The following is an 18,757-nucleotide window of genomic DNA, read 5'->3' on the forward strand; positions in this document are numbered from 1 at the left end:
CCCCCCCCCCCCCAATAGCTAGCAATCCATAACAGTCCAGTGGAGCCTGAGCGGTGGGTGTTGCCTTCTGACACACTTCCGATGATGCCAGGGGGTGTTGCATATGCAAATAAGTTATGCTAATGAGTTATGCTAATGAGCGCCTGCACCTCTTTTTCTATGAAATGACCCCTGGATGTAATAATGTCATTTCTGGCTTTCTCCAGGAATGACCCTGTTTGTCGTCATCCCCCCTCCCATCAGCCTGAGAAGTGCTGGCAGGGATCAGTGGTTAAGTGGTCAGAGGTCTCCCACTACAGGAGACACGGCCTGCCTCATCTGGAACCAAGATATTTGTAAAGAGAGATTATATTTGAGTTCTTGGATATACATATGGCAACGTTTTTAAAAGAATCCAGCTACTGACAACCTCAAACGTAGCTTTGCCACAAAGCTCAGGGCTAATGGATTTTGCATTAGGAACGCATTCATCTCTCTGGAACCTGCCAATACATTCCTTGCCAGAAAAATAATTTCCTCCAAAGACCCATTATTCCTACTATTTAATACACGAGGGAGTGCATAGGAGACAGCCTGTGTACCAGATTACTACAGCTACTGGGACTATAGCAGCAGTAACCCTTTTATGGATGTGTTGCCATTTTTTGCATTAAAAATAAAAAATAAGGTAGCCTCTTTTAAAACAAGAAAATAATTGGACTCAGGGCCATGGTACAGAGAGGTGGAGTTTTAATCCACACACACTATTAGGTTATTGGGGGGGGGGGCTCTCTGCTGCTTTTTTTTCTTGCTTTTTTTTTTTTTTTTTGCCTCCCAGGAGCTACCGCCCAGAGATGGGGGCTATCTAAAACAGAAAAATGGTATATGGGCAAGATTAAAAATTCAGCCACCCCCATACCACGGTTCAGTATGAATGCCTCTCTCCCTCAGTTGTTAATTTTTTTTTCCAATTTGCTTGGAAAGAGATGTTGATGGATCTGTTTGGGGTCTACAATGGCTCTCTATAAGCCCTTGCTCTTACACATTTATTTAGAGAGATTTCTCACCATTTGACATTTTAAAAAATAAGAACCTTAACACTGAGACACCCTACAAGGCCAACAGTCCATCTTCCTGTTCCTTTACTCACACAGTCTCCCCAACAAACGAAGATGACAGTGTCACAAGAAAGCACATGCACTTCCTATATAGCACACACTGATATTCTATTCATTTAAAAGTGAATGTATAGCATACTTCCTATGAAAGTCTTTACAATCATTAATAGTCACCTGATATAAAATAGTAAATTACTTCTATTTGCAGAAAAACTGGACACACCGGACATGGAGCTTCGGCTCCAGTAAACTTGTAAAATGCCTCTGGCAGTTCGCTTTTGCCCTCGCATGCCCCACGAGCAGCCCAGCATGCTTCAAAGAGCTGTGGAGAGACTGAAACTTCACGGAAGGGATAAATACCTTTTGGTCCCAGCACGGTTTCTGGAGCTGTGCCCCGGCAACTGGGAGTGGCCTAGCCAGTTGGAGAGCAACAGCCAAGGCCTCGCCCTTGCCAGAGGAGCGCCGCGGCGGCAGGGGACGCGGCGGTTTCTGGAGCTGCGCCCTGGCGCCTCGGACCAGCCTAGCCGAGTGGCAGACGACGGGCGATGCCTCGGCCTCGCGGGAGGAGTGCACCAGGGGCAGTGGTGGAGGACGCAGCAACGAGCCAGTGCTGGACTTGCTCCCTGGAAACCTGCTCCCCAGACGCAATCGAAAGTGGGGGGGGGGTGAGAAGACGTGGCGATGTGCATCGCAGGAGGACTGCGGCGGCCACCTATGAGTGAGCTGAGGGCCCAGGAGTGCAGCGAGGGAGCCTGGGGGGGGGTTGCTCCCCGGGGATCGCCTGGTGGTGCTTAGCACCAGCGGACTGCGAGTGGCGCGTCTGTTTTGGTAGCGGACCCTCTTGTAGTGGCGCCTGTGATGAACATCGAAACAGCTACCCTGGCCCCTTGGGGAGTAGATGTGAGAATGGAGGACAGAGATGGGGAGTGTCTGGATGCAAAGACCAACCTAGAACCCAATAAAACAACTGGGCAGACTCAACATCGGAGTATCAGGGAGCCTCCTGTGAAGTTATCGACGGGGCTGGAGAAGAACATCGGACTATAGCGAGCAGGCAAATTTTAACACAAGACATTTTAACATTTTACATTTTAACAAATGTAGTTCCCCCTCCCATTTTCTGTTGTAGTCTGTAGTGTTATAAAAAATGCAATAAAAAATCCCCTCCGGGGGCTTTAAAAAAAAAGAGAGAGAGTTCTGTTACCCAAAGGGAATTTTATACTTAATTAAGCACAGCGGGGTAATTGATTGATTTCTGGTTGTCTATTGGGGGTAGGAAATTAAGTCTGGGTATGATTAAACTGAATGAATAAAAAATTAAATTACTGGCTCAGAAAGAGGGAGGGACTACTATTTAAATGCTGGCTAGCTGGGGGGTGGGCAGTTAGTTAAGGGGATTGCTTGTTAGGATAGATTAGGTTTTAAGGTTAACAGCACTACAAGATTTCCATGAACTGTCAGTAGGAGAACCGCGCTCTGATATACCATCTATCTAAGTGACCAGTGATCTGAGGCTCAGGGTAGCAAAGATCATCAGTAGCTGGAAATGATGGGCCAGGGTATACCAGTGCTCCTGAGAAGGGGGAGGTATAGCGGTGGGACCAGGCAGAAATGGAAGGGAAGGGGGCTGAGAAATAGAGAAGCTCGGCCACCTTCCAGCATGGGTCCCATCCCAAAGGAGGCAGGCAGTGGGGCAAGGATTAGAAACCCCACTCCAACATTGGTGCTGTGCAATGCCAGGTCCATAAATAATAAGACCGCAGTCCTTTGGGACTTTCTGCTGGAGCAGGACGCAGACCTGGCATGCGTGACCGAGACCTGGGTGCGAGATGGGGAGACAGTTGCACTCTCCCAGTTAGCTCCGCCTGGGTTCTCGGTCCTTCACCAATCTCGGACAACGGGGCAGGGGGGGAGGAGTGGCTCTGTTCATTCTAGAGGCTTACTCCTTCAGGGCACTCCTGGTGCCGAGGCTCACAGGCATTAAGTGTGCCAGCTTTGTGTGGGAAGCCGGGGAGAGTTTGGCTGTTTGGTTGGTGTACCGACCGCCCAACGCACCGTCTGACAGTCTGCTGTCCCTGGTGGAGGCCGTGTTGGGCTGGGCGTTGGAGCACCCTAGACTGATAGTCCTGGGTGACTTCAATGTCCATGCTGACGATGCGGCTTCCTCACGGGAGACGGACCTGATGTCGTCCATGGCGGCGCTGGGACTCTCCCAATATGTAACAGCCCCACTCACTGAGCCGGTCACACGCTTGATTTGATCTTCGCGGCGGGGGTTACAGTGGACCGGATTACTGCTACAGCAGTTCCATGGTTGGACCACCATGCCCTGAGGGCCCGAGTGAATGTGTCACCCCGACCCTGTTTGGGCGGCGAGCACATTTTAGCTCACCCGCGAAGCCAAATGGACCCAGTGTGGCTTCAGATGGCTCTGCAGGACCCCATGCCCCCTGACGGCTCATTAGATGAGCTAGTCGAGGACTGGCAAAACTGACTCTCGACAGCCATCAACAAGATCGCTCCCAGATGCCCTCTGCACCCACGCACTAGGCTGGCTTCTTGGTATACCCAGGAGCTGAGGCTGATGAAGCAAAGGCTTAGACGGCTAGAGAGACACTGGGGGCGTGCTCATGACGAAGCAACAAGAGCATCTTATAGGATGTTTATGAAATCCACCTGGACCTCCCTGGCCCAAAGGAAGTCAGGTTGATGGCAACCAGGACTAGGGCTTTTTGTTTGTAGCTCCGCCCTATTGGAATGAGCTTCCTGCCAAGATCAGGGCCCTGCAGGACTTGTCACAGTTCCGCAGGGCCATGAAAACAGAACTTTTTAGGCAGGTGTTCCGCTAGGAGCAACGTCCAACTAGCAGCGCCCTGTGTGAACTCCGATCCAACACGACCTAGCGCGGTGGCACCGCTGAATGTGTCCCTAAACTGCACTTTATTTTTATCGCCATCAAATGAATGTTTTATATTGACTTTTCTATGTTTTTAAATGATGTATTTTATTCTATCACTGTAAAATGTATACTGCTTATCAGTTTGTGGAAGCCGCCCTGAGCCCGCCTGGCGGGGAGGGCGGGGTAAAAGTGAAACAAATAAATAAATAAATACTGCTTAAGATTTTGACTTGATTCACTAAAGAAAATTCCTTTTTGCCAGCAGTATTGCTGGTTTTGGGGGTTTCCAAATCAAGGTCAAAGTGAGACATGGCCTCAGAGGCTGTGAAGCAGGTGTTAGTAATTTAAAGATATTAAGATGTGTTGCCAGTAAGAACACAGGCAGCTGGGAGGTGATGGAATCCTCTAATCTTCTATCAGAGGCAGTTTTGTCCTACAACACTTTACTAACGATAATCAGGAACACACTAATTTCAGTCACTACATTTGTACTGGACACAAATCCCTGCTTACCATCTTGCTGCTTCACAAGCCCCTGCTGAATATAACGAATGTACGTAAAGAAGTTACATACAGATGTGATCTACAAAAGATAGGACACAAAATATTTTAATTCAAACTCACTTAACTTTGTGTGTTATACAACTTTATGAAATACAAGCTCAGAATTCCAGCACAGGAAAGCTCATTACTTACCCTATATCTACAAAAAGGAGACACAAAGTAATAATTGCTCGAGTCTCCCAACTTGATTCTGTGCTTGCATGTTTTACTTTGTCCACTAAGAGCACATTTCCTGTGTAAATAAAAGCATTTCATAATTAAATCTACATAATTAAGAAACAGAATAATTAAACAGTGAATCCTTTTGCACTGCTATTGGCAGCCGCCATTTGTGATTTAGAACACAACAGTGATTTACTGGACAATCCCATTTTCACACTAGCTCTCCCTTACTTTTATTGATTCCAAAAGCCTTTAAAGTGCTTCAGGGAGCACCTCTACTGTCCTTGATCTTTGTTATTATTCCCCTCATTTAATGTGCTTTGGGTAGGCTTCAGTTCAGTTCAGTTCGATTTATTGCATATGGCCAATGGCCGTTACAAGTACAGTGCAATACAAAAGAGTTATAAAATGCAGAATAGAATCTGCATTAAAACACAGAGAGTAAAAGTATATATGTCTGACATAAAACTGGTTAAAATAATACAAGATAAAAATTAGAGCATACAGAATAAAAACAGGGTTTGGGGTAAGGTTACTAAAAGGGACCTTAAATACCTTGACATAGCCCTGGCTATTTAGCTGGAGAGGATTTAGTCACCTTGATGCGGATTTCCTTTGCAGCTAGGGCAAAGAGTGCAACCTTGTACGAATACTCTGGCTCCACCCCTGAAAGTAAAGTTAAAACTTTTCCGGATGTGGAGCAAGGGCCCAATTTATCTAAGATTGTGCCAAGGAACTTCTTTCTTGGGAGTGAATAAAGTGGGCAGTCCAGGAGGTAATGACACAGATCTTCAGGGACTGAGCCATCGCATATACGAAGGCGCTCAGTTGCTGGTGTTTTGGTATATCGGCCTTCAAGCACTGCTGTCTGTATAGTTTAGAAGCGAAAAGATGTAAAGGCTGAATGCAAGTTAATGAAGGAGATTTTAGTCAGATAATGTGCCCTGCGATGATCTACTTTAATTAGTTTATACCAAGGAGATGTTTTATTTCTTAGTATAACTTCTCTATCTAGGCCAGCATCATGTGTGTATAGCTGCACCTTGCCATCAAAATCGGCCTGAAAGGATCCATAGACAACGTCCGGTAGATTATACGTCTGGAGGACCATATTATACTTAGATTGCCAGTTGGGGTCTTTCAAGCTTTCAGAGAAACAAAGGCTGGCAAGATTGTCTGCTGGAGCCCTTTTCAATCTGTGACAATAGTTTTTTTAAAAAAATTATGAGCGCAAGCCCGAAGGGAGGGACAGTGAAGTCATTTTTTTTTTAAATCCCCGGAGGGATATTTTTTTATTTTGCAAAATTACAAAAACTACAAAGAAATAATAGGGAAGGGACTACATCTAATGAGAAAGGAAAGCAAACCACACTAATCTAAAACCCCAAGAGGAGGAGATTTTTTCACTGCTAGTTAAAATGTTAGTACTGTTAATGTCACAATATACTTGTAGAGTTCTTGCTTATAACAGTTCACTATTTATATGTTATTTTGTTAGTTGTTATGAGAGAAATCTCCGATCACCCAGATATTTAAAGGTTCGGCTTTGGTTTATCGGAAAGCCATCCACTGTCCATCTAAAAATGCGCCACCGCTTCCCAAAGACCATCACCTTGATCTTTGAGTAGTTAATTTGTAGGTGTTCCTTCTTACAGAAGGCGCTAAGCCTAGCCAGCAACCTTCCCAAGCCAGTACGAGTTATGGACAACAGGGCCATGTCATCAGCCTAAAGAAGAACTGAGATCTTTCTTGGCCCAAGTCGGGGAGGAAAAAGATCAGCACCTGAAAGCCTCACAATTATGCCATTAATATAAAGATTGAATAGGAGAGGAGCAAGGACACAGCCCTGCTTCACGCCTCTAGCCACGGGAATGCTGTCCGTCAGGGATCCCATAATACCCACTCTTATTTTAGGTGAGGTGTTGGTATATAGTTCCCTGATCAAATACAAGAGACGCTTGTCGATATTGGTATTTGCCAGCTTAGCCCAGAGCCCGTCTCTGTCTATTGAATCAAAAGTGGCTGCAAGGTCCACAAAGGCCACATAAAGATGCTTTGTAGAACCCTTTACGCTGTTAATGGCCAAACAATACAGTGTCTGATAGTGACTGATGGTACTTTGGCCCTTCCGAAAGCCAGCTTGTTCTGGAAAAATAACCTGATTGTCAGCTTCCCAGCCCTCTAGTTTGCTCAATAGAAATTTGCTGTAAAGTTTTGAGGCTATATCCAGCAAGCTGATAGGGCGATAATTAATTTACTACCCTTTTTAAATATTGGCACAACAATGCTTTGTTTCCAGCTTTGGGTAGGCTAAATGTATCCTTGGACAGTGCTGCTCAGGAAAGTCAGCTCCTCAACTGTGAAATACACTTTTAGCTATATCTCATGACCAATATTTAAGAGCAGCTAAAAGGACTGGGCTTCCCACTACCTTCAGCACTTGACAAGCACTGATTAATGTGAGTTTATGTGCTGCATACATAGCACAGGAAAATCAATGATGCCCATTCACAAAGTGTACTACTAAAGTACGAATCACTCAAATTAAATCTTCAAAAGCTGCCCTAAAAGTAAAACTGACAGCTGAACCTTGATTTTTTCCCCTTAGTGATGCAATATAAATATTGCTGTCAAAAATACATCATCAGAATTTTAGATGAAATCCCTTTTTAAAAAATTACCCATGAAGTTAAAGAAACTACCTTATGGGTAGTCGAACCACTGATCCATCAAACTCAGTCTACTCTGAGCAACAGCTCTTCGACCTTTAGCTGGAGACAATACCGCAAGGGTGGGCAGAAGGTCACTTGGGATTAATCAGTCACTCCAAGCAGTTAAATAGCTCTCCAACCTCCTCTCATGCTGCTGTAACCACTTTCTTATCCTTACCTTTTAAGCTACTACAGTAGCTTCTCTCATCTTTGTCTTTGATGCTTTTTCTTCCTCCCCTCAAGCATCCACCTTTGCTCTGGATAGGAAGGAGACAGCACCAGTGCCCTTTCCCATCTGCCTCTCCCCCTCCTTCATACGGGCACAGTCACACCTTTGCTCTAGACAGGAAAGGAGCATGCTCCTGACCAATGTTCCCTGTAAGCTGTGGAGTCTTGTGAGCAAAAATTCTACTTTGTGAGCTACTGGCATTAAAGTCGTGAGCGAGCAATTTGTCTACTGCATAAATTAGTTTGCTCTGGAGCCATCCTTCCTGAGCTAAGACAAAAACGTGTGAGCTGGAGGCTAAAAAACTGTGAGCTAGCTCACACTAATTCAGCTTAGAGGGAACACTGCTCCTGACTCTTCCCATCTGTACCAAAACAGCTAGTTGCCTCTTCCAAGGAAAACATAAAAGTGTATCTTTTTCCCCTCCAAGGCAAATTATACTTTTGTGTGGGGGTTGCATTTTGCTTTAGGAAAACAGCAGAGGCAAGATGGTCCCCACCCAAGCACTGCAGACCAGCTTTGAAATGTTGTAATTTTCAGATAAGCCACCATTTTGCACTTGACTCCACACACTGAGCTGCTGTTTTGGGACTGGTAATTCCCAAGGCTCTTTAAATGAAAAACATAATTTCTCCTAGAAACATAAAGTCTGCCTCCCTTGTAACAGGAACTAAATCTGGTACTTTCTACATGCAGCACACATGCCCTGCCACAGAGCAATGACCCCTGCCAGATGGGAAGTTCTGGCCTAAATACACATGACAACATTACTAACAACATTACAGAAGCTGCAGTAATCCTTTTTCAGACTGATGGAACTAGGCCTACAATACTCTCACCCCAATAAACATGTGCTGGAAAGTTGTTCTCAAAAAAGAGTGGTCAAGGGAAGCTCCAATATGTTGGAATGCTGGCTAGGATAGCAGATATTCCATTCATGTGGCGAAGTTGCCACAAAGCAAAATTAACAACCTTGGAAAGGGGCTCTTTATCCTGGAAGAAGGCTTCATCTTGACACCAGAATGTGCTTCAAAACACAGTAGCCACACTGCATACTGGTGGGGTGGAAGAAGAAAGATGGAAGGCAGAGGATGTGAAGACTACTGTGCCTCCCCCATAGCTTCCTGACCCAAATGCCCTGTTCCTCTATAGTAGGCTTACACATCTTGTGAGCCACCAAGCTAAACACCATGAAAAGTACCTTTTGGGAGGCTTGACAAGGCATCTTGTTTTTGCAATCCCAAGCAGACAGCAAAAAGCAGGATATGGTTCATCAAGCCCCTGGGAGGGCTGAGAGTACTGTTCCCTCTAAACTGAATTAGTGTGAGCTAGCTCACAGTTTTTTAGCCTCCGGTTCACACATTTTTGCCTTAGCTCAGGCAGGATGGCTCCACAGCAAACGAATTGATGCAGTAGCCAAACTGCTCACTCACAACTTTAATTCCAGTAGCTCGCAAAGTAGAATTTTTGCTCACAAGGCTCGTCAGCTTAGAGGGAGGACTGGCTGAGAGATACCTTGAGAAAGGTATCAGCTTCAGCAAGAAGTTGTAGAGGTTGTCCCAGGAGACATTCAGACTGTCAAACTGACAGCAGCAAATTAATTTCTATTCAAAGACCCCCTGAACTCACTGTGTCATCCATTCTGCCTGGATTTCTCATCGTTATTTTGTATTCTTAACACTTTTCCACATATGAACATTTGGGGAGGGGAGACGGATCACACCTGCCATCCAATCTCCTCATATTCAGGCAAACTCATGCATAGAGTAAACTGTGCATACATAGAACTATGTGAATCCCACTTGCCAATGCAAGGCAGAGCTGCAAATGTTGACAGACCCTGTATGCACACAGAGCTCAATGTGCATGTTCGACTAAACACGCAGCCGAGGGTAGAGCCTGCTGCCACAATCATACTCCTTCCCTTCACATATTCACATTGAACAATATGGGTACTATTCAGGACATTAACAGGCCCTGAAGTCTGCATTTTCGAAAATAAACATACTTTTTGAAATGCAAAGTATATCATACTGGAAAGGACAATAACGCTAGGAAAAATTGAAGACAGTAGGAAAAGAGGAAGACCATGGACCGATTCAGTCAAGAATGCCACAGCCCTCAGTTTGCAAGACTTGAGCAAGACTGTTAATGATGAGATGGTCTGGAGATCATTAATGCACAGGGTCACCGTAAGAGAGAAACAACTTGACGGCACATAACAAATGCATTATAAATGTACATGCTATCTTTACCTAAAAGGAGAAAAGTCATTGTTATTCTTAATTTTATCAAAACGGAACTTCAGTTAAGAAACTGCACTTAATTTACTCCTGTGCCATCCACAAATCATTGTCCAAGAAATCAACTCAAAACACACTGGAACTATTTTTACGTAGGTTACTACTCACTTTTAAATGCTGCCTTCCCTCCAAGGAGTTCAAAGTAATGCATAAGTCTGTGCTCTGGAGACCACAACACACTCAAACCCAATCCATTTCCCCACTCTGGCGCAGCAGCTGCCATTAGCATTGCCATGCCTACAGATGCTCCCTGCCTTAGTCATCACACAACTGAGGCCAAGGAGCTCACCTGCAAAGGGAATTGTGTGTCTTTGGGCTCCCTTTATAGCGTTCTATGAACGTTTAGGAATGGTCAAAGCCTATGCCGACCATGTCTTGTTAAAGGCCAGAATTAGACCTTTGCCATTTATATTACAGAGTTTCTTCCATTCAAACCTACTTTGGTCCTCCACATTCAACCGCAGAAGCTTTCACAAAGCGAACTGGTTGCAGGCCGACTGGTTCAATGCTTAACGTGTTGTTTTCCACGGCCTCCAGGACAGCAGTTGCCAACTGAAAAAGGTCCACGGAGAAATTAGTAATTTTTACACCTCAGTTGCATGTTCCAAAGCTCTGCTCAGGAATTCTCCCTCTCTATAGCAAGCTATTCAGGATAAAAAGCTAGTGTAGTGCAATGGGTAAGGACATCATTCTCTTTCAGTTGCAACCTATCCTTTCTAACACACACCCCACAAGAGGATTTGCTATACTTATGGCCAATTACTTGACTCTAACTAGCCATTCCTGGCAATTAACCCCCCTCCCCTCTACCTATATGTAAGGCTTGAGCAAAACTGTTTCAATATACCTGAAGAAGTGTGCCTGCACACGAAAGCTTATACCTTTAATTAAACTTTAATGGTCTTAAAGGTGCCACTGGACTCAAACTTTGTTCTGTTGCTTCAGACCAACATGACTATCCACCTGTACTAATACTGTTCAAATCCCATACAGCAAGTTAATGTTAAACATTCTAAACAGCAGCTAGGATAGTTTTTGGAAGACATTGGAAAAGTCAACTGTTTCCTGACAAACCAGAATGGTTATTGAAGGTGTGGGACACTATGAGAAGAATTATAAAGTTAACTAAATTTCAGTGAGCTGGAAGTATCAAGTATATGGTATAAGTGGGTTACCTTTGGTTCAATATTTAGAGAGAGACAGAATAATTACAAATTTTGTATCCAGTCTTCGAATGGCATGTAAAATGTTGGTATAATTGCAATATGGAATTAAGATATTACTGGATTTGTATTTTGTATTTTATTCTTGTACTTGTTTGTGAGAATTAAAAATTATTAAAGTAACATCATGCCATGCCTTTACTCTTTTTCTTTATTAACAATAAGCTCAATTGACCTGAGGAGCAGAAGCATATCTTTACATCAGTGTTTCAGTTTTTAAACCTTTAATCATATTTAATCTTCTGACATAAAAACTATGGGCGATTTCTCACTAGAGCTGCCTCGCAGCACAGCCGCGGTTTGCCCCGACACAAACATGTCAATTTCACACCTGCATTTTGACTCGAGGCTTCGCCCAATTTCCTTCGCAGTTTCATGATCCTGGTTTTTGAGGATCATGAAACTGTGGAGGAAATCGGGCGAAGCCGCGGGTCAAATGCAGCCCCGCAGCCTCGGGTGTGAAATTGACATGTTTGTGTTGGGGCAAACGGCGCTGCGCTGCGAGGCAGCTCTAGTGAGAAATCGCCCTATGACTAGGATTCAACATGATGTCTATAATGTGACAGGGTTTCTTCTGTTTCTCCTTCCTGACACAGCTTCTGGAGCCCTGAAATGCTGCTTCCTCAGGAGGTGGTGGGCTCTCCTTCTTTGGAGGTTTTCAAACAGAGGCTAGATGACCATCTGACAGCAATGCTGATTGTGTGAACTTAGGCAGATCATGAGAGGGAGGGCAGGAAAGGTTGTCCCAGTGCTTAGTTCTTGTGGGTCTTTCTTACACGCCCAGGGAAATGCTGATTGCCACTTTGAGGTCAGGAAGCAATTTTTCTCCAGGACAGTTTGGCCAGGGATCTTGGAGGGTTTTTTGTCATCTTCTAGGCATGGAGGAATTTGTGGAGGGAGAAGTATTTGCGACTTTCCTGCACTGCGCAGGGGGTTGGACTAGATGACCCTGGAGGTCCCTTCCAACTCTATGATTCTATGATTAGATTTCCTAATTCCTCCTTCACATTACATTGTCAATCTAAATAACAATGCAGGGTTTTAAAACATTACCTCGCTTTTTGAGAAGGTTAAACATGGAAAGATATCTTCCCGGTAGATTTTGTCTAGGAAAGGGCACGTCCTGTCCATAGTGGGATCATCCTTCCAGGATCTGAATTCATTATACAAAGCTAAGTCAGCCTAACACAGAAACACAAAATCGAAAGAGTCAAAAGTTCATCAACCTTATAAGCAGCACCCACCGCACAACTGTATCTGTATTTCAAAATCTAAGCTAAATGGGCACAATTCAAACGGGCTCCCACTGATCTGCACATGTTGGATTGCCAGCTCTGGGTTGGGAGATTTTGGGGGTGGAGCCTGGGGAGGGTGGGGGCTAGGGAAGGGGAGGGACCTAAGCTGGGTGTAATGCCACAGACCAAACCTCCAAAGCAGGCATTTTCTCCAGGAGAATTGATCATGGCCATCTGGAGATTGACTGTAATAGCAGGAGATCTCCAGGTACCACCTGGAGGTTGGCAGCTCTGCATGTGCATGTTTCTTTTGTTACTGAAATCAGTGTGACTTGGTGGGATTGCACAACTGCAGCTTTCAGGCTCTGAATTGCAAAGCAGCTATCCTTTTCCACCATGACTAGGCTTCCCAAAATCGCAAGGAACTTTGGCATGGCTGACATGCTAGTGTCTTCCCTTTCCTAAAATCTTGACACATTTAGCAGAAACCAATTTACATAAGTGTGCAGATATGAAATAACTTTTTAAATCCTGTGATTTTCTTTTTGAGCATACAGGGCATCAATATTGAACAGGTAAGAATGTCAATTTTCAAAATTCATAACAGGAAGAAGTATTCAGCCATTCTGTTCATATGTCTGATGCAATCAAGAAATCATAAAGGGAAAATCACCCTTAACTAAACATCAGGTATTCAATATACACTACTTTGCTACATACTTTTTTCTAACCATTCTGCTGAATTTAGAATTGTAACTAGAATCTATTCTAATTTCAACTTCATTAGGCATTCATGCAGAAGAAATTACCGGCAGCCAACTTCATTAAACTTATGTGAAAACAATTCTTGTTAAACCAATGTATTTATTGTACAAATGAAACTGACTTGCTCTGAAAGGGTTATTTCCCTTCATTTCAAACAAGAGCATAAAGTTTTTGGCCATGGAGATCAATTACTTTGTTCATACCATTTAAAAAATAGTTTCATAGGCAGGCCCATAACTACAGTGGGGCTTTTGGGGGCTCCACCCCCTTTCTTAAAGGCACAGCCCCACAACAATTTTTCCTGTAAATCTTTTTTTCAATTATTTTAAAACATTTCTTAAAAGGTGTGCACTCATTTAAGTAGAGTGGGGTGCTGTTCGTGTAAGGTAGAGTGGGTTGGAGTAGGTGACCTCTAAGATCCCTTCTAACTCTGTTGTAAGAAACTGGTCTCTTTTAAGAGTGTTTTTCTGACTAGGTGTTAGCTTTCTTGACTATAGAAGTCATCACCCCCACCTGCCGGCTTGTTATCAGAACTGTTGCTCAGGCTGGCAGAAGGGATTAACTTGCAGCAGATGAGAACTGTCATCTAAAGTAGCTGACAGCTTGCAGTTTAGAGATCTATCCTGGTAACAGCTTTCTTTTGACTAAATGGTTAATAGGCTAAGGGTGATTGCTAGCATAAGAACACCTATGTAGAATAGACAGCTTGAGAAGGCTCAGAGAGAGAAGAGTAGCTGAATCATAACCCTCAGAATTATGGCTTTTCTTTCTGCACTGAGAACTTCAGCCCCACCAGAAAAAAATTTGCCCCACAAGCCACAAATTTCTGGCTACAGGTCTGTTCATAGGAGAACTGAATGCTAGAGGACAGGTGAAACAGTGAACATCATCTTTTGCACAATTATATTGCTGGCTGAAAGCACATGTGTATGAATCATAATACCTTCTATGGATACCAGCTTCAGCTCTCAAGCAGCTGTCTGCTTTTCAGAGAAGCTTATAATAGCATATTTTTTTGCAGTTACCCCAGTTTCAGTTGAAAACCTGCAGGGACTGTGCAGCCATGTACATGGAGTCAGAACACTATGGGTCCCCACATGAATGCATCCCAGGGGACAGTTGGGGTGCATCACATGGAGCCTGGCCACAGCACAAGCATATCTCTTTTCTACTGTAAAAGCTGCACTCTCTCCAAACCATTCCCTTTTCTTCACTTAAGCAGGGCGGGGGCGGGGGGGTGTTCCCTGCAGTCTTTAAAGCTTTCATGCTTCCCAAGACACACACACAAAATTTTCCCGATGAGCTGTCTTTTCTGTAACTAGAATGCATTCTGGAGGGTGGGGGGGTGGGGTGTTAACAGATATTTCTGTGGGGTTTTGTTAAAAAAAAAACTTATCAGACTTAACTGCTATTCCAAGTTACTGGTTGACCTAACCCTCGCTTTATCTGTACAATTACACAACTGCATTAACAACTGGAAGGAACAAACACACTGCTGTAACTACCCATTTCCTGCAGGTCTTCTAATGCAGTCTTACCATACATTCCATTGTTCAGCCACCACAGTGCTCAAAATACCTCTTTACAGTCTTTCACAATTGGCTGCACCATGGCGAGGTCCTGATTATTGATGCCCATGGCACTACTTGTACTCTTGTTCCTTGTATGGCCTTTTTTGAAGGCGGCCTTTCCACCAGACTCATGCGTTTTCGTTGGAGAGGTGGGGGAAGTGGACAGCACTAATGTTTTCAGTGCTGCTACTTCAGCCTGAAGGACATCAATCTAAATATTAAGAGAGAGACCACAGATTTACTGCCCACACAGAATCAGTGAGAAGGGATGCATTTGTTTTTACAGTAACTGATCATTTGTGTTTAGAAACTTCATAGCAAATTGCCCCAGGATAGGAATGAAGTATGGGACAGTTTCATGTCTGAGAGCAAAGATCACAAAGAAGCCAGAATATAAGCCATAAGATCCACAGCCAACAAACCAGAGGCGAAGTTACAATTCTGGGGAGCAGCAATCCCAGTACTTATGAAAGTTTTTACATATAATCCAATCAAAGAGCTTTGGAATCAGTCATATGCATGTCTGAACATGATCATCTGACAATATGTGTAGAATATTAGCAAGGTGATATGAAAATGAAATTTCACAGTTAAACTCATTACAGCATTTAAGGCTACCACAGAAAAGACACTACATTGTATGGCATTTTATAAATGCACAGGCAGCAAAGACAAACTAATATTAGCCCCACAAGAGTACAGGTCTTCAAATGAGCTTCATCTCTGATTTGTCCCATTTGCTGTCACCTGAACTCGAGCAGTTTTTCCTGCTGTTTCAGATTCTGACTTCTACATAAAACATGATGCTGCCAAAACACTAGAAGAACACAATATAGCAGGTGATTACAGAGGTAAGTCATCATTTCACAGTCCTGACAATAGCAGGTAAACCCTCAGAATTTGGGAAATCCCTCTTTGTATAAAGTGTCCCAAAGGTAGACCACCAAAGCCAATCTACCACCCCTGCTGAGGTTCTAACCAATGGCAATTTTAGACTTTGAATGTGTGTGACTTTTGCCAGAACCAGAAACAACTGGAGCACATCTTAATTTCAGATCTGTGAGAGCAGAATATCTGTGTGACATATTAAACATAATGGAACTGGGCTACCAGTGAGAAATGACTCAGTATTAAAGCTCTTCAGGACGATAAAGCTGCAGATAATCTGCCAGGGTGTGCATTAGTCTGCAGAGTGGCTAGTACATCAATGGTACCCCCAAGTCTAAAACAGGTCCCAATCCCAACACAAACATTCAAATCTGAAATTATTGTGCAAATAGGAGTTTCTAAAAAGTCATGATTTTTTTTAGACAATCAGCTCTGATTCCATATGGTACTGATGCTGCAGTGAGAATCCAGCTGGAACCAGCTGGGTTAAAATCAGCCCTCCAATATAAACTATATAGTGAAGCATACCAGATCAGCAGCTTTCTCTCAGATCAAATTGGGGAGGACAGCTACTTTATTAACTATGACATGAAAGAGTGCCAGTTACAGCTGGATGACACAGATTCTGGCACCACTGCAGCAGAAAGAAAATGAGACCCCAATATTTTCTCATGCGCAATAACCAGAATCATAGTTCCACAGTGCTAAGTTTCACTCAAGGCCTGTTCCCTGTACTTTATTGCACTTGTTTATTGCTAACAGTGGAGGAACAAAAGCCCACCATGGTCCTCTTGCGTTTTAGGAACTCCCTAACTCCCACTCATAGGTGCTCATGAAAACCGACATGCTCCATTCCTTTACAGGGAAATTCAAGCATCTCTGCTCATCACCGGCAAAAGTGTATTATCAGGCGACTCTTACCAAAGCTATGGTAAACACTGGGAAGATGGGCCAGAACAATAAACTCTATAGCCTTCTGTCCAACAGACTTTTCAATTTGTCTCTCGCTGCCATAAAATCAAAAAGAAAAACTTATGTTTGAGGCATTATTTCCCTTCAAATATTCTCTAGCTGTGAACGATGCTGAACTGAGTCAACTACTTTCAACTTGCCATTAAAACAAGATAGATAGACTAAGCTCTAATGGCTAATGCAACAAGGAAGAAGCATTCAGAATGAAATCATAACCTGCCCAAGAATGCTCAAGTGATGTTACTCTCCAGCACTAGCGGTGAGTATGTGGATTTGGACTTCCCACATCGTTCAAATATTTGCAGAGGCTACAGAGATGGGGGGAATTCAAAAGACTTTATAAAGGGCTAATACAAAGTGACTCTTCTGAAAGTTAACATCAAGGAGAAATACTGTGTACACAAATGGTAGCAGTTTTCTTGAAAACTGCTTTCACATCTAATACACACACTCATAATTCTTTAACCTTCACGAGCTCAAAAAGGAGCCTGGGGGTCTTTGGGGAGCAGTTATTTCTGAAATTATAACCCAGAACAGGCATATGACACTCTCTGGAACCCAGCCCGCAATATTCATGAGAAACGTCACCTTAAATATTAAGCAACCAAAACTCACTTTTCCTTGTGCTTCTTTCAGCTGTTTCTCTGCTGTGGCCTGCTTTATGTTTGCTTCTCTCACCATTTTATGTGCTTCCTATAAAAAAAGTTTACATTACCTGATTTATACAGATACAGCTTAAAAACAGTATTCTATGGAAATAAAAGATGTTATTCCTTTGTCTTAAAAATAATTGAGATTTACTCTGACTTCTATTGCACATATTTCGCAGATGTTGAATCTTTGTACATGTTTTACACCTCTACTTGATAAGTTAATACACTGTTTTTGTTCAATGTTTTGTATTCAATATCAAATTATAATGTTACTTGATTATACTTTGTGAAAAATTAATATTAATAACAAAAATAATTGAGATGAGAACAAGATTTTGGAAATTTCAAGAGTTGCCCTGTTGAAAGTGTGTGGGTAAGGACAGAGCGAGGGGAAAAAGAAGGGGATATTGTTGTGGGGGTATACTACAGACCTCAGAACCAACCGGAGGAACTGGATGATGCATCTGTACAACCGCTTGCTAAACTTTCACAGAGACAGGATGTTGTGGTTATGGGAGATTTCAACTATCCTGATATTTGCTGGAAATCTAACTCTGCTAGACAGGGGGTATCCCACAGATTCTTGAATCTTGCGGACAACTTCATCTCTCAGAAGGTGGAGGTGGGAACCAGAGGATCTGCTATCCTAGATTTAATCCTGACTAACAGGGAAGAAGGACTATAAGAAAGGCCAAGCACCGAAGAATACATTCTTTTGAACTATGGTGCTGGAGAAGACTCTTGAGAGTCCCTTGGACTGCAAGAAGATCAAATCAGTCAATCCTAAAAGAAATCAACCCTGACTGTTCCCTGGAAGGCCAGATAATGAAACTGAAGCTCAAATACTTTGGCCACCAAATGAGAAGGGAGCACTCACTGGAAAAGACCCTGATGCTGGGAAAGATTGAAGGTCAAAGAAGACAGGGACGGCAAAGGATGAGAGGGTTGGACAGTGTCATTGACACAATGAACATGAAATTGAGCAAACTTCAAAGGACGGCGGAAGACAGGAGGGCCTGGCGGGAGCTGGTCCATGGGGTCGCGAAGAGTCGGACTCGACTGTGCGACTGAACAACAACAGCAGCAACAGGGAAGAACTGGTTGATGAGGTGAACACAGTGGGATCCTTGGGGAATAGTAACCATGTCAGCTTGGAGTTTGACATAGAGAAGGATGTGAAACCAGGACATAGTAGGATTCGTATCCTGAACTTCAGGAAAGCTGATTTTAAAAAACTCAGAAAAATATTAGGTAGGATCTCGTGGCTGGAAATGCTGAGGGGGAAATCTGCACAGGAAGGATGAGTGATGCTGAAAAATGAAGTGCTTAAGGCACAATCGCAAACTGTTCCGGTAAGAAAGAAAGGTGGGAGATGGGTAATGAAGCCCAGGTGGCTGAACAAGGAACTCTCTAAAGAGCTGAAACTAAAAAGGGAAATGTATGGGAAATGGAAGGAGGGTCAAATTACTAAGGGTGAGTACAAGAAAC

General features: G+C 43.5%; 1 protein-coding gene across 2 annotated transcripts in view; it reads right to left on the reverse strand.

Annotated features, from left to right (window-relative positions):
* The window catches only part of RAB3IP (RAB3A interacting protein), a 41,825-nt gene that overhangs the window by 1,025 nt on the left and 22,043 nt on the right, over positions 1 to 18,757 (reverse strand). The window contains exons 5-10 of one of the 2 annotated variants that reach the window (XM_015405709.1): positions 17,232 to 17,309; positions 14,764 to 14,967; positions 12,239 to 12,367; positions 10,402 to 10,514; positions 4,693 to 4,792; positions 4,510 to 4,579 (exon numbers count right to left, since the gene is read on the reverse strand). In XM_015405709.1, the coding sequence (XP_015261195.1) occupies positions 4,510 to 4,579; positions 4,693 to 4,792; positions 10,402 to 10,514; positions 12,239 to 12,367; positions 14,764 to 14,967; positions 17,232 to 17,309 (694 nt within the window). The remainder of the gene's footprint in view (positions 1 to 4,509; positions 4,580 to 4,692; positions 4,793 to 10,401; positions 10,515 to 12,238; positions 12,368 to 14,763; positions 14,968 to 17,231; positions 17,310 to 18,757) is intronic. The other variant, XM_015405711.1, reaches the window with a different exon arrangement.

Source organism: Gekko japonicus, unplaced genomic scaffold, assembly GCF_001447785.1.
Source record: "Gekko japonicus isolate JY-2015 unplaced genomic scaffold, Gekko_japonicus_V1.1 scaffold53, whole genome shotgun sequence".
Lineage (NCBI taxonomy): Eukaryota > Metazoa > Chordata > Lepidosauria > Squamata > Gekkonidae > Gekko > Gekko japonicus.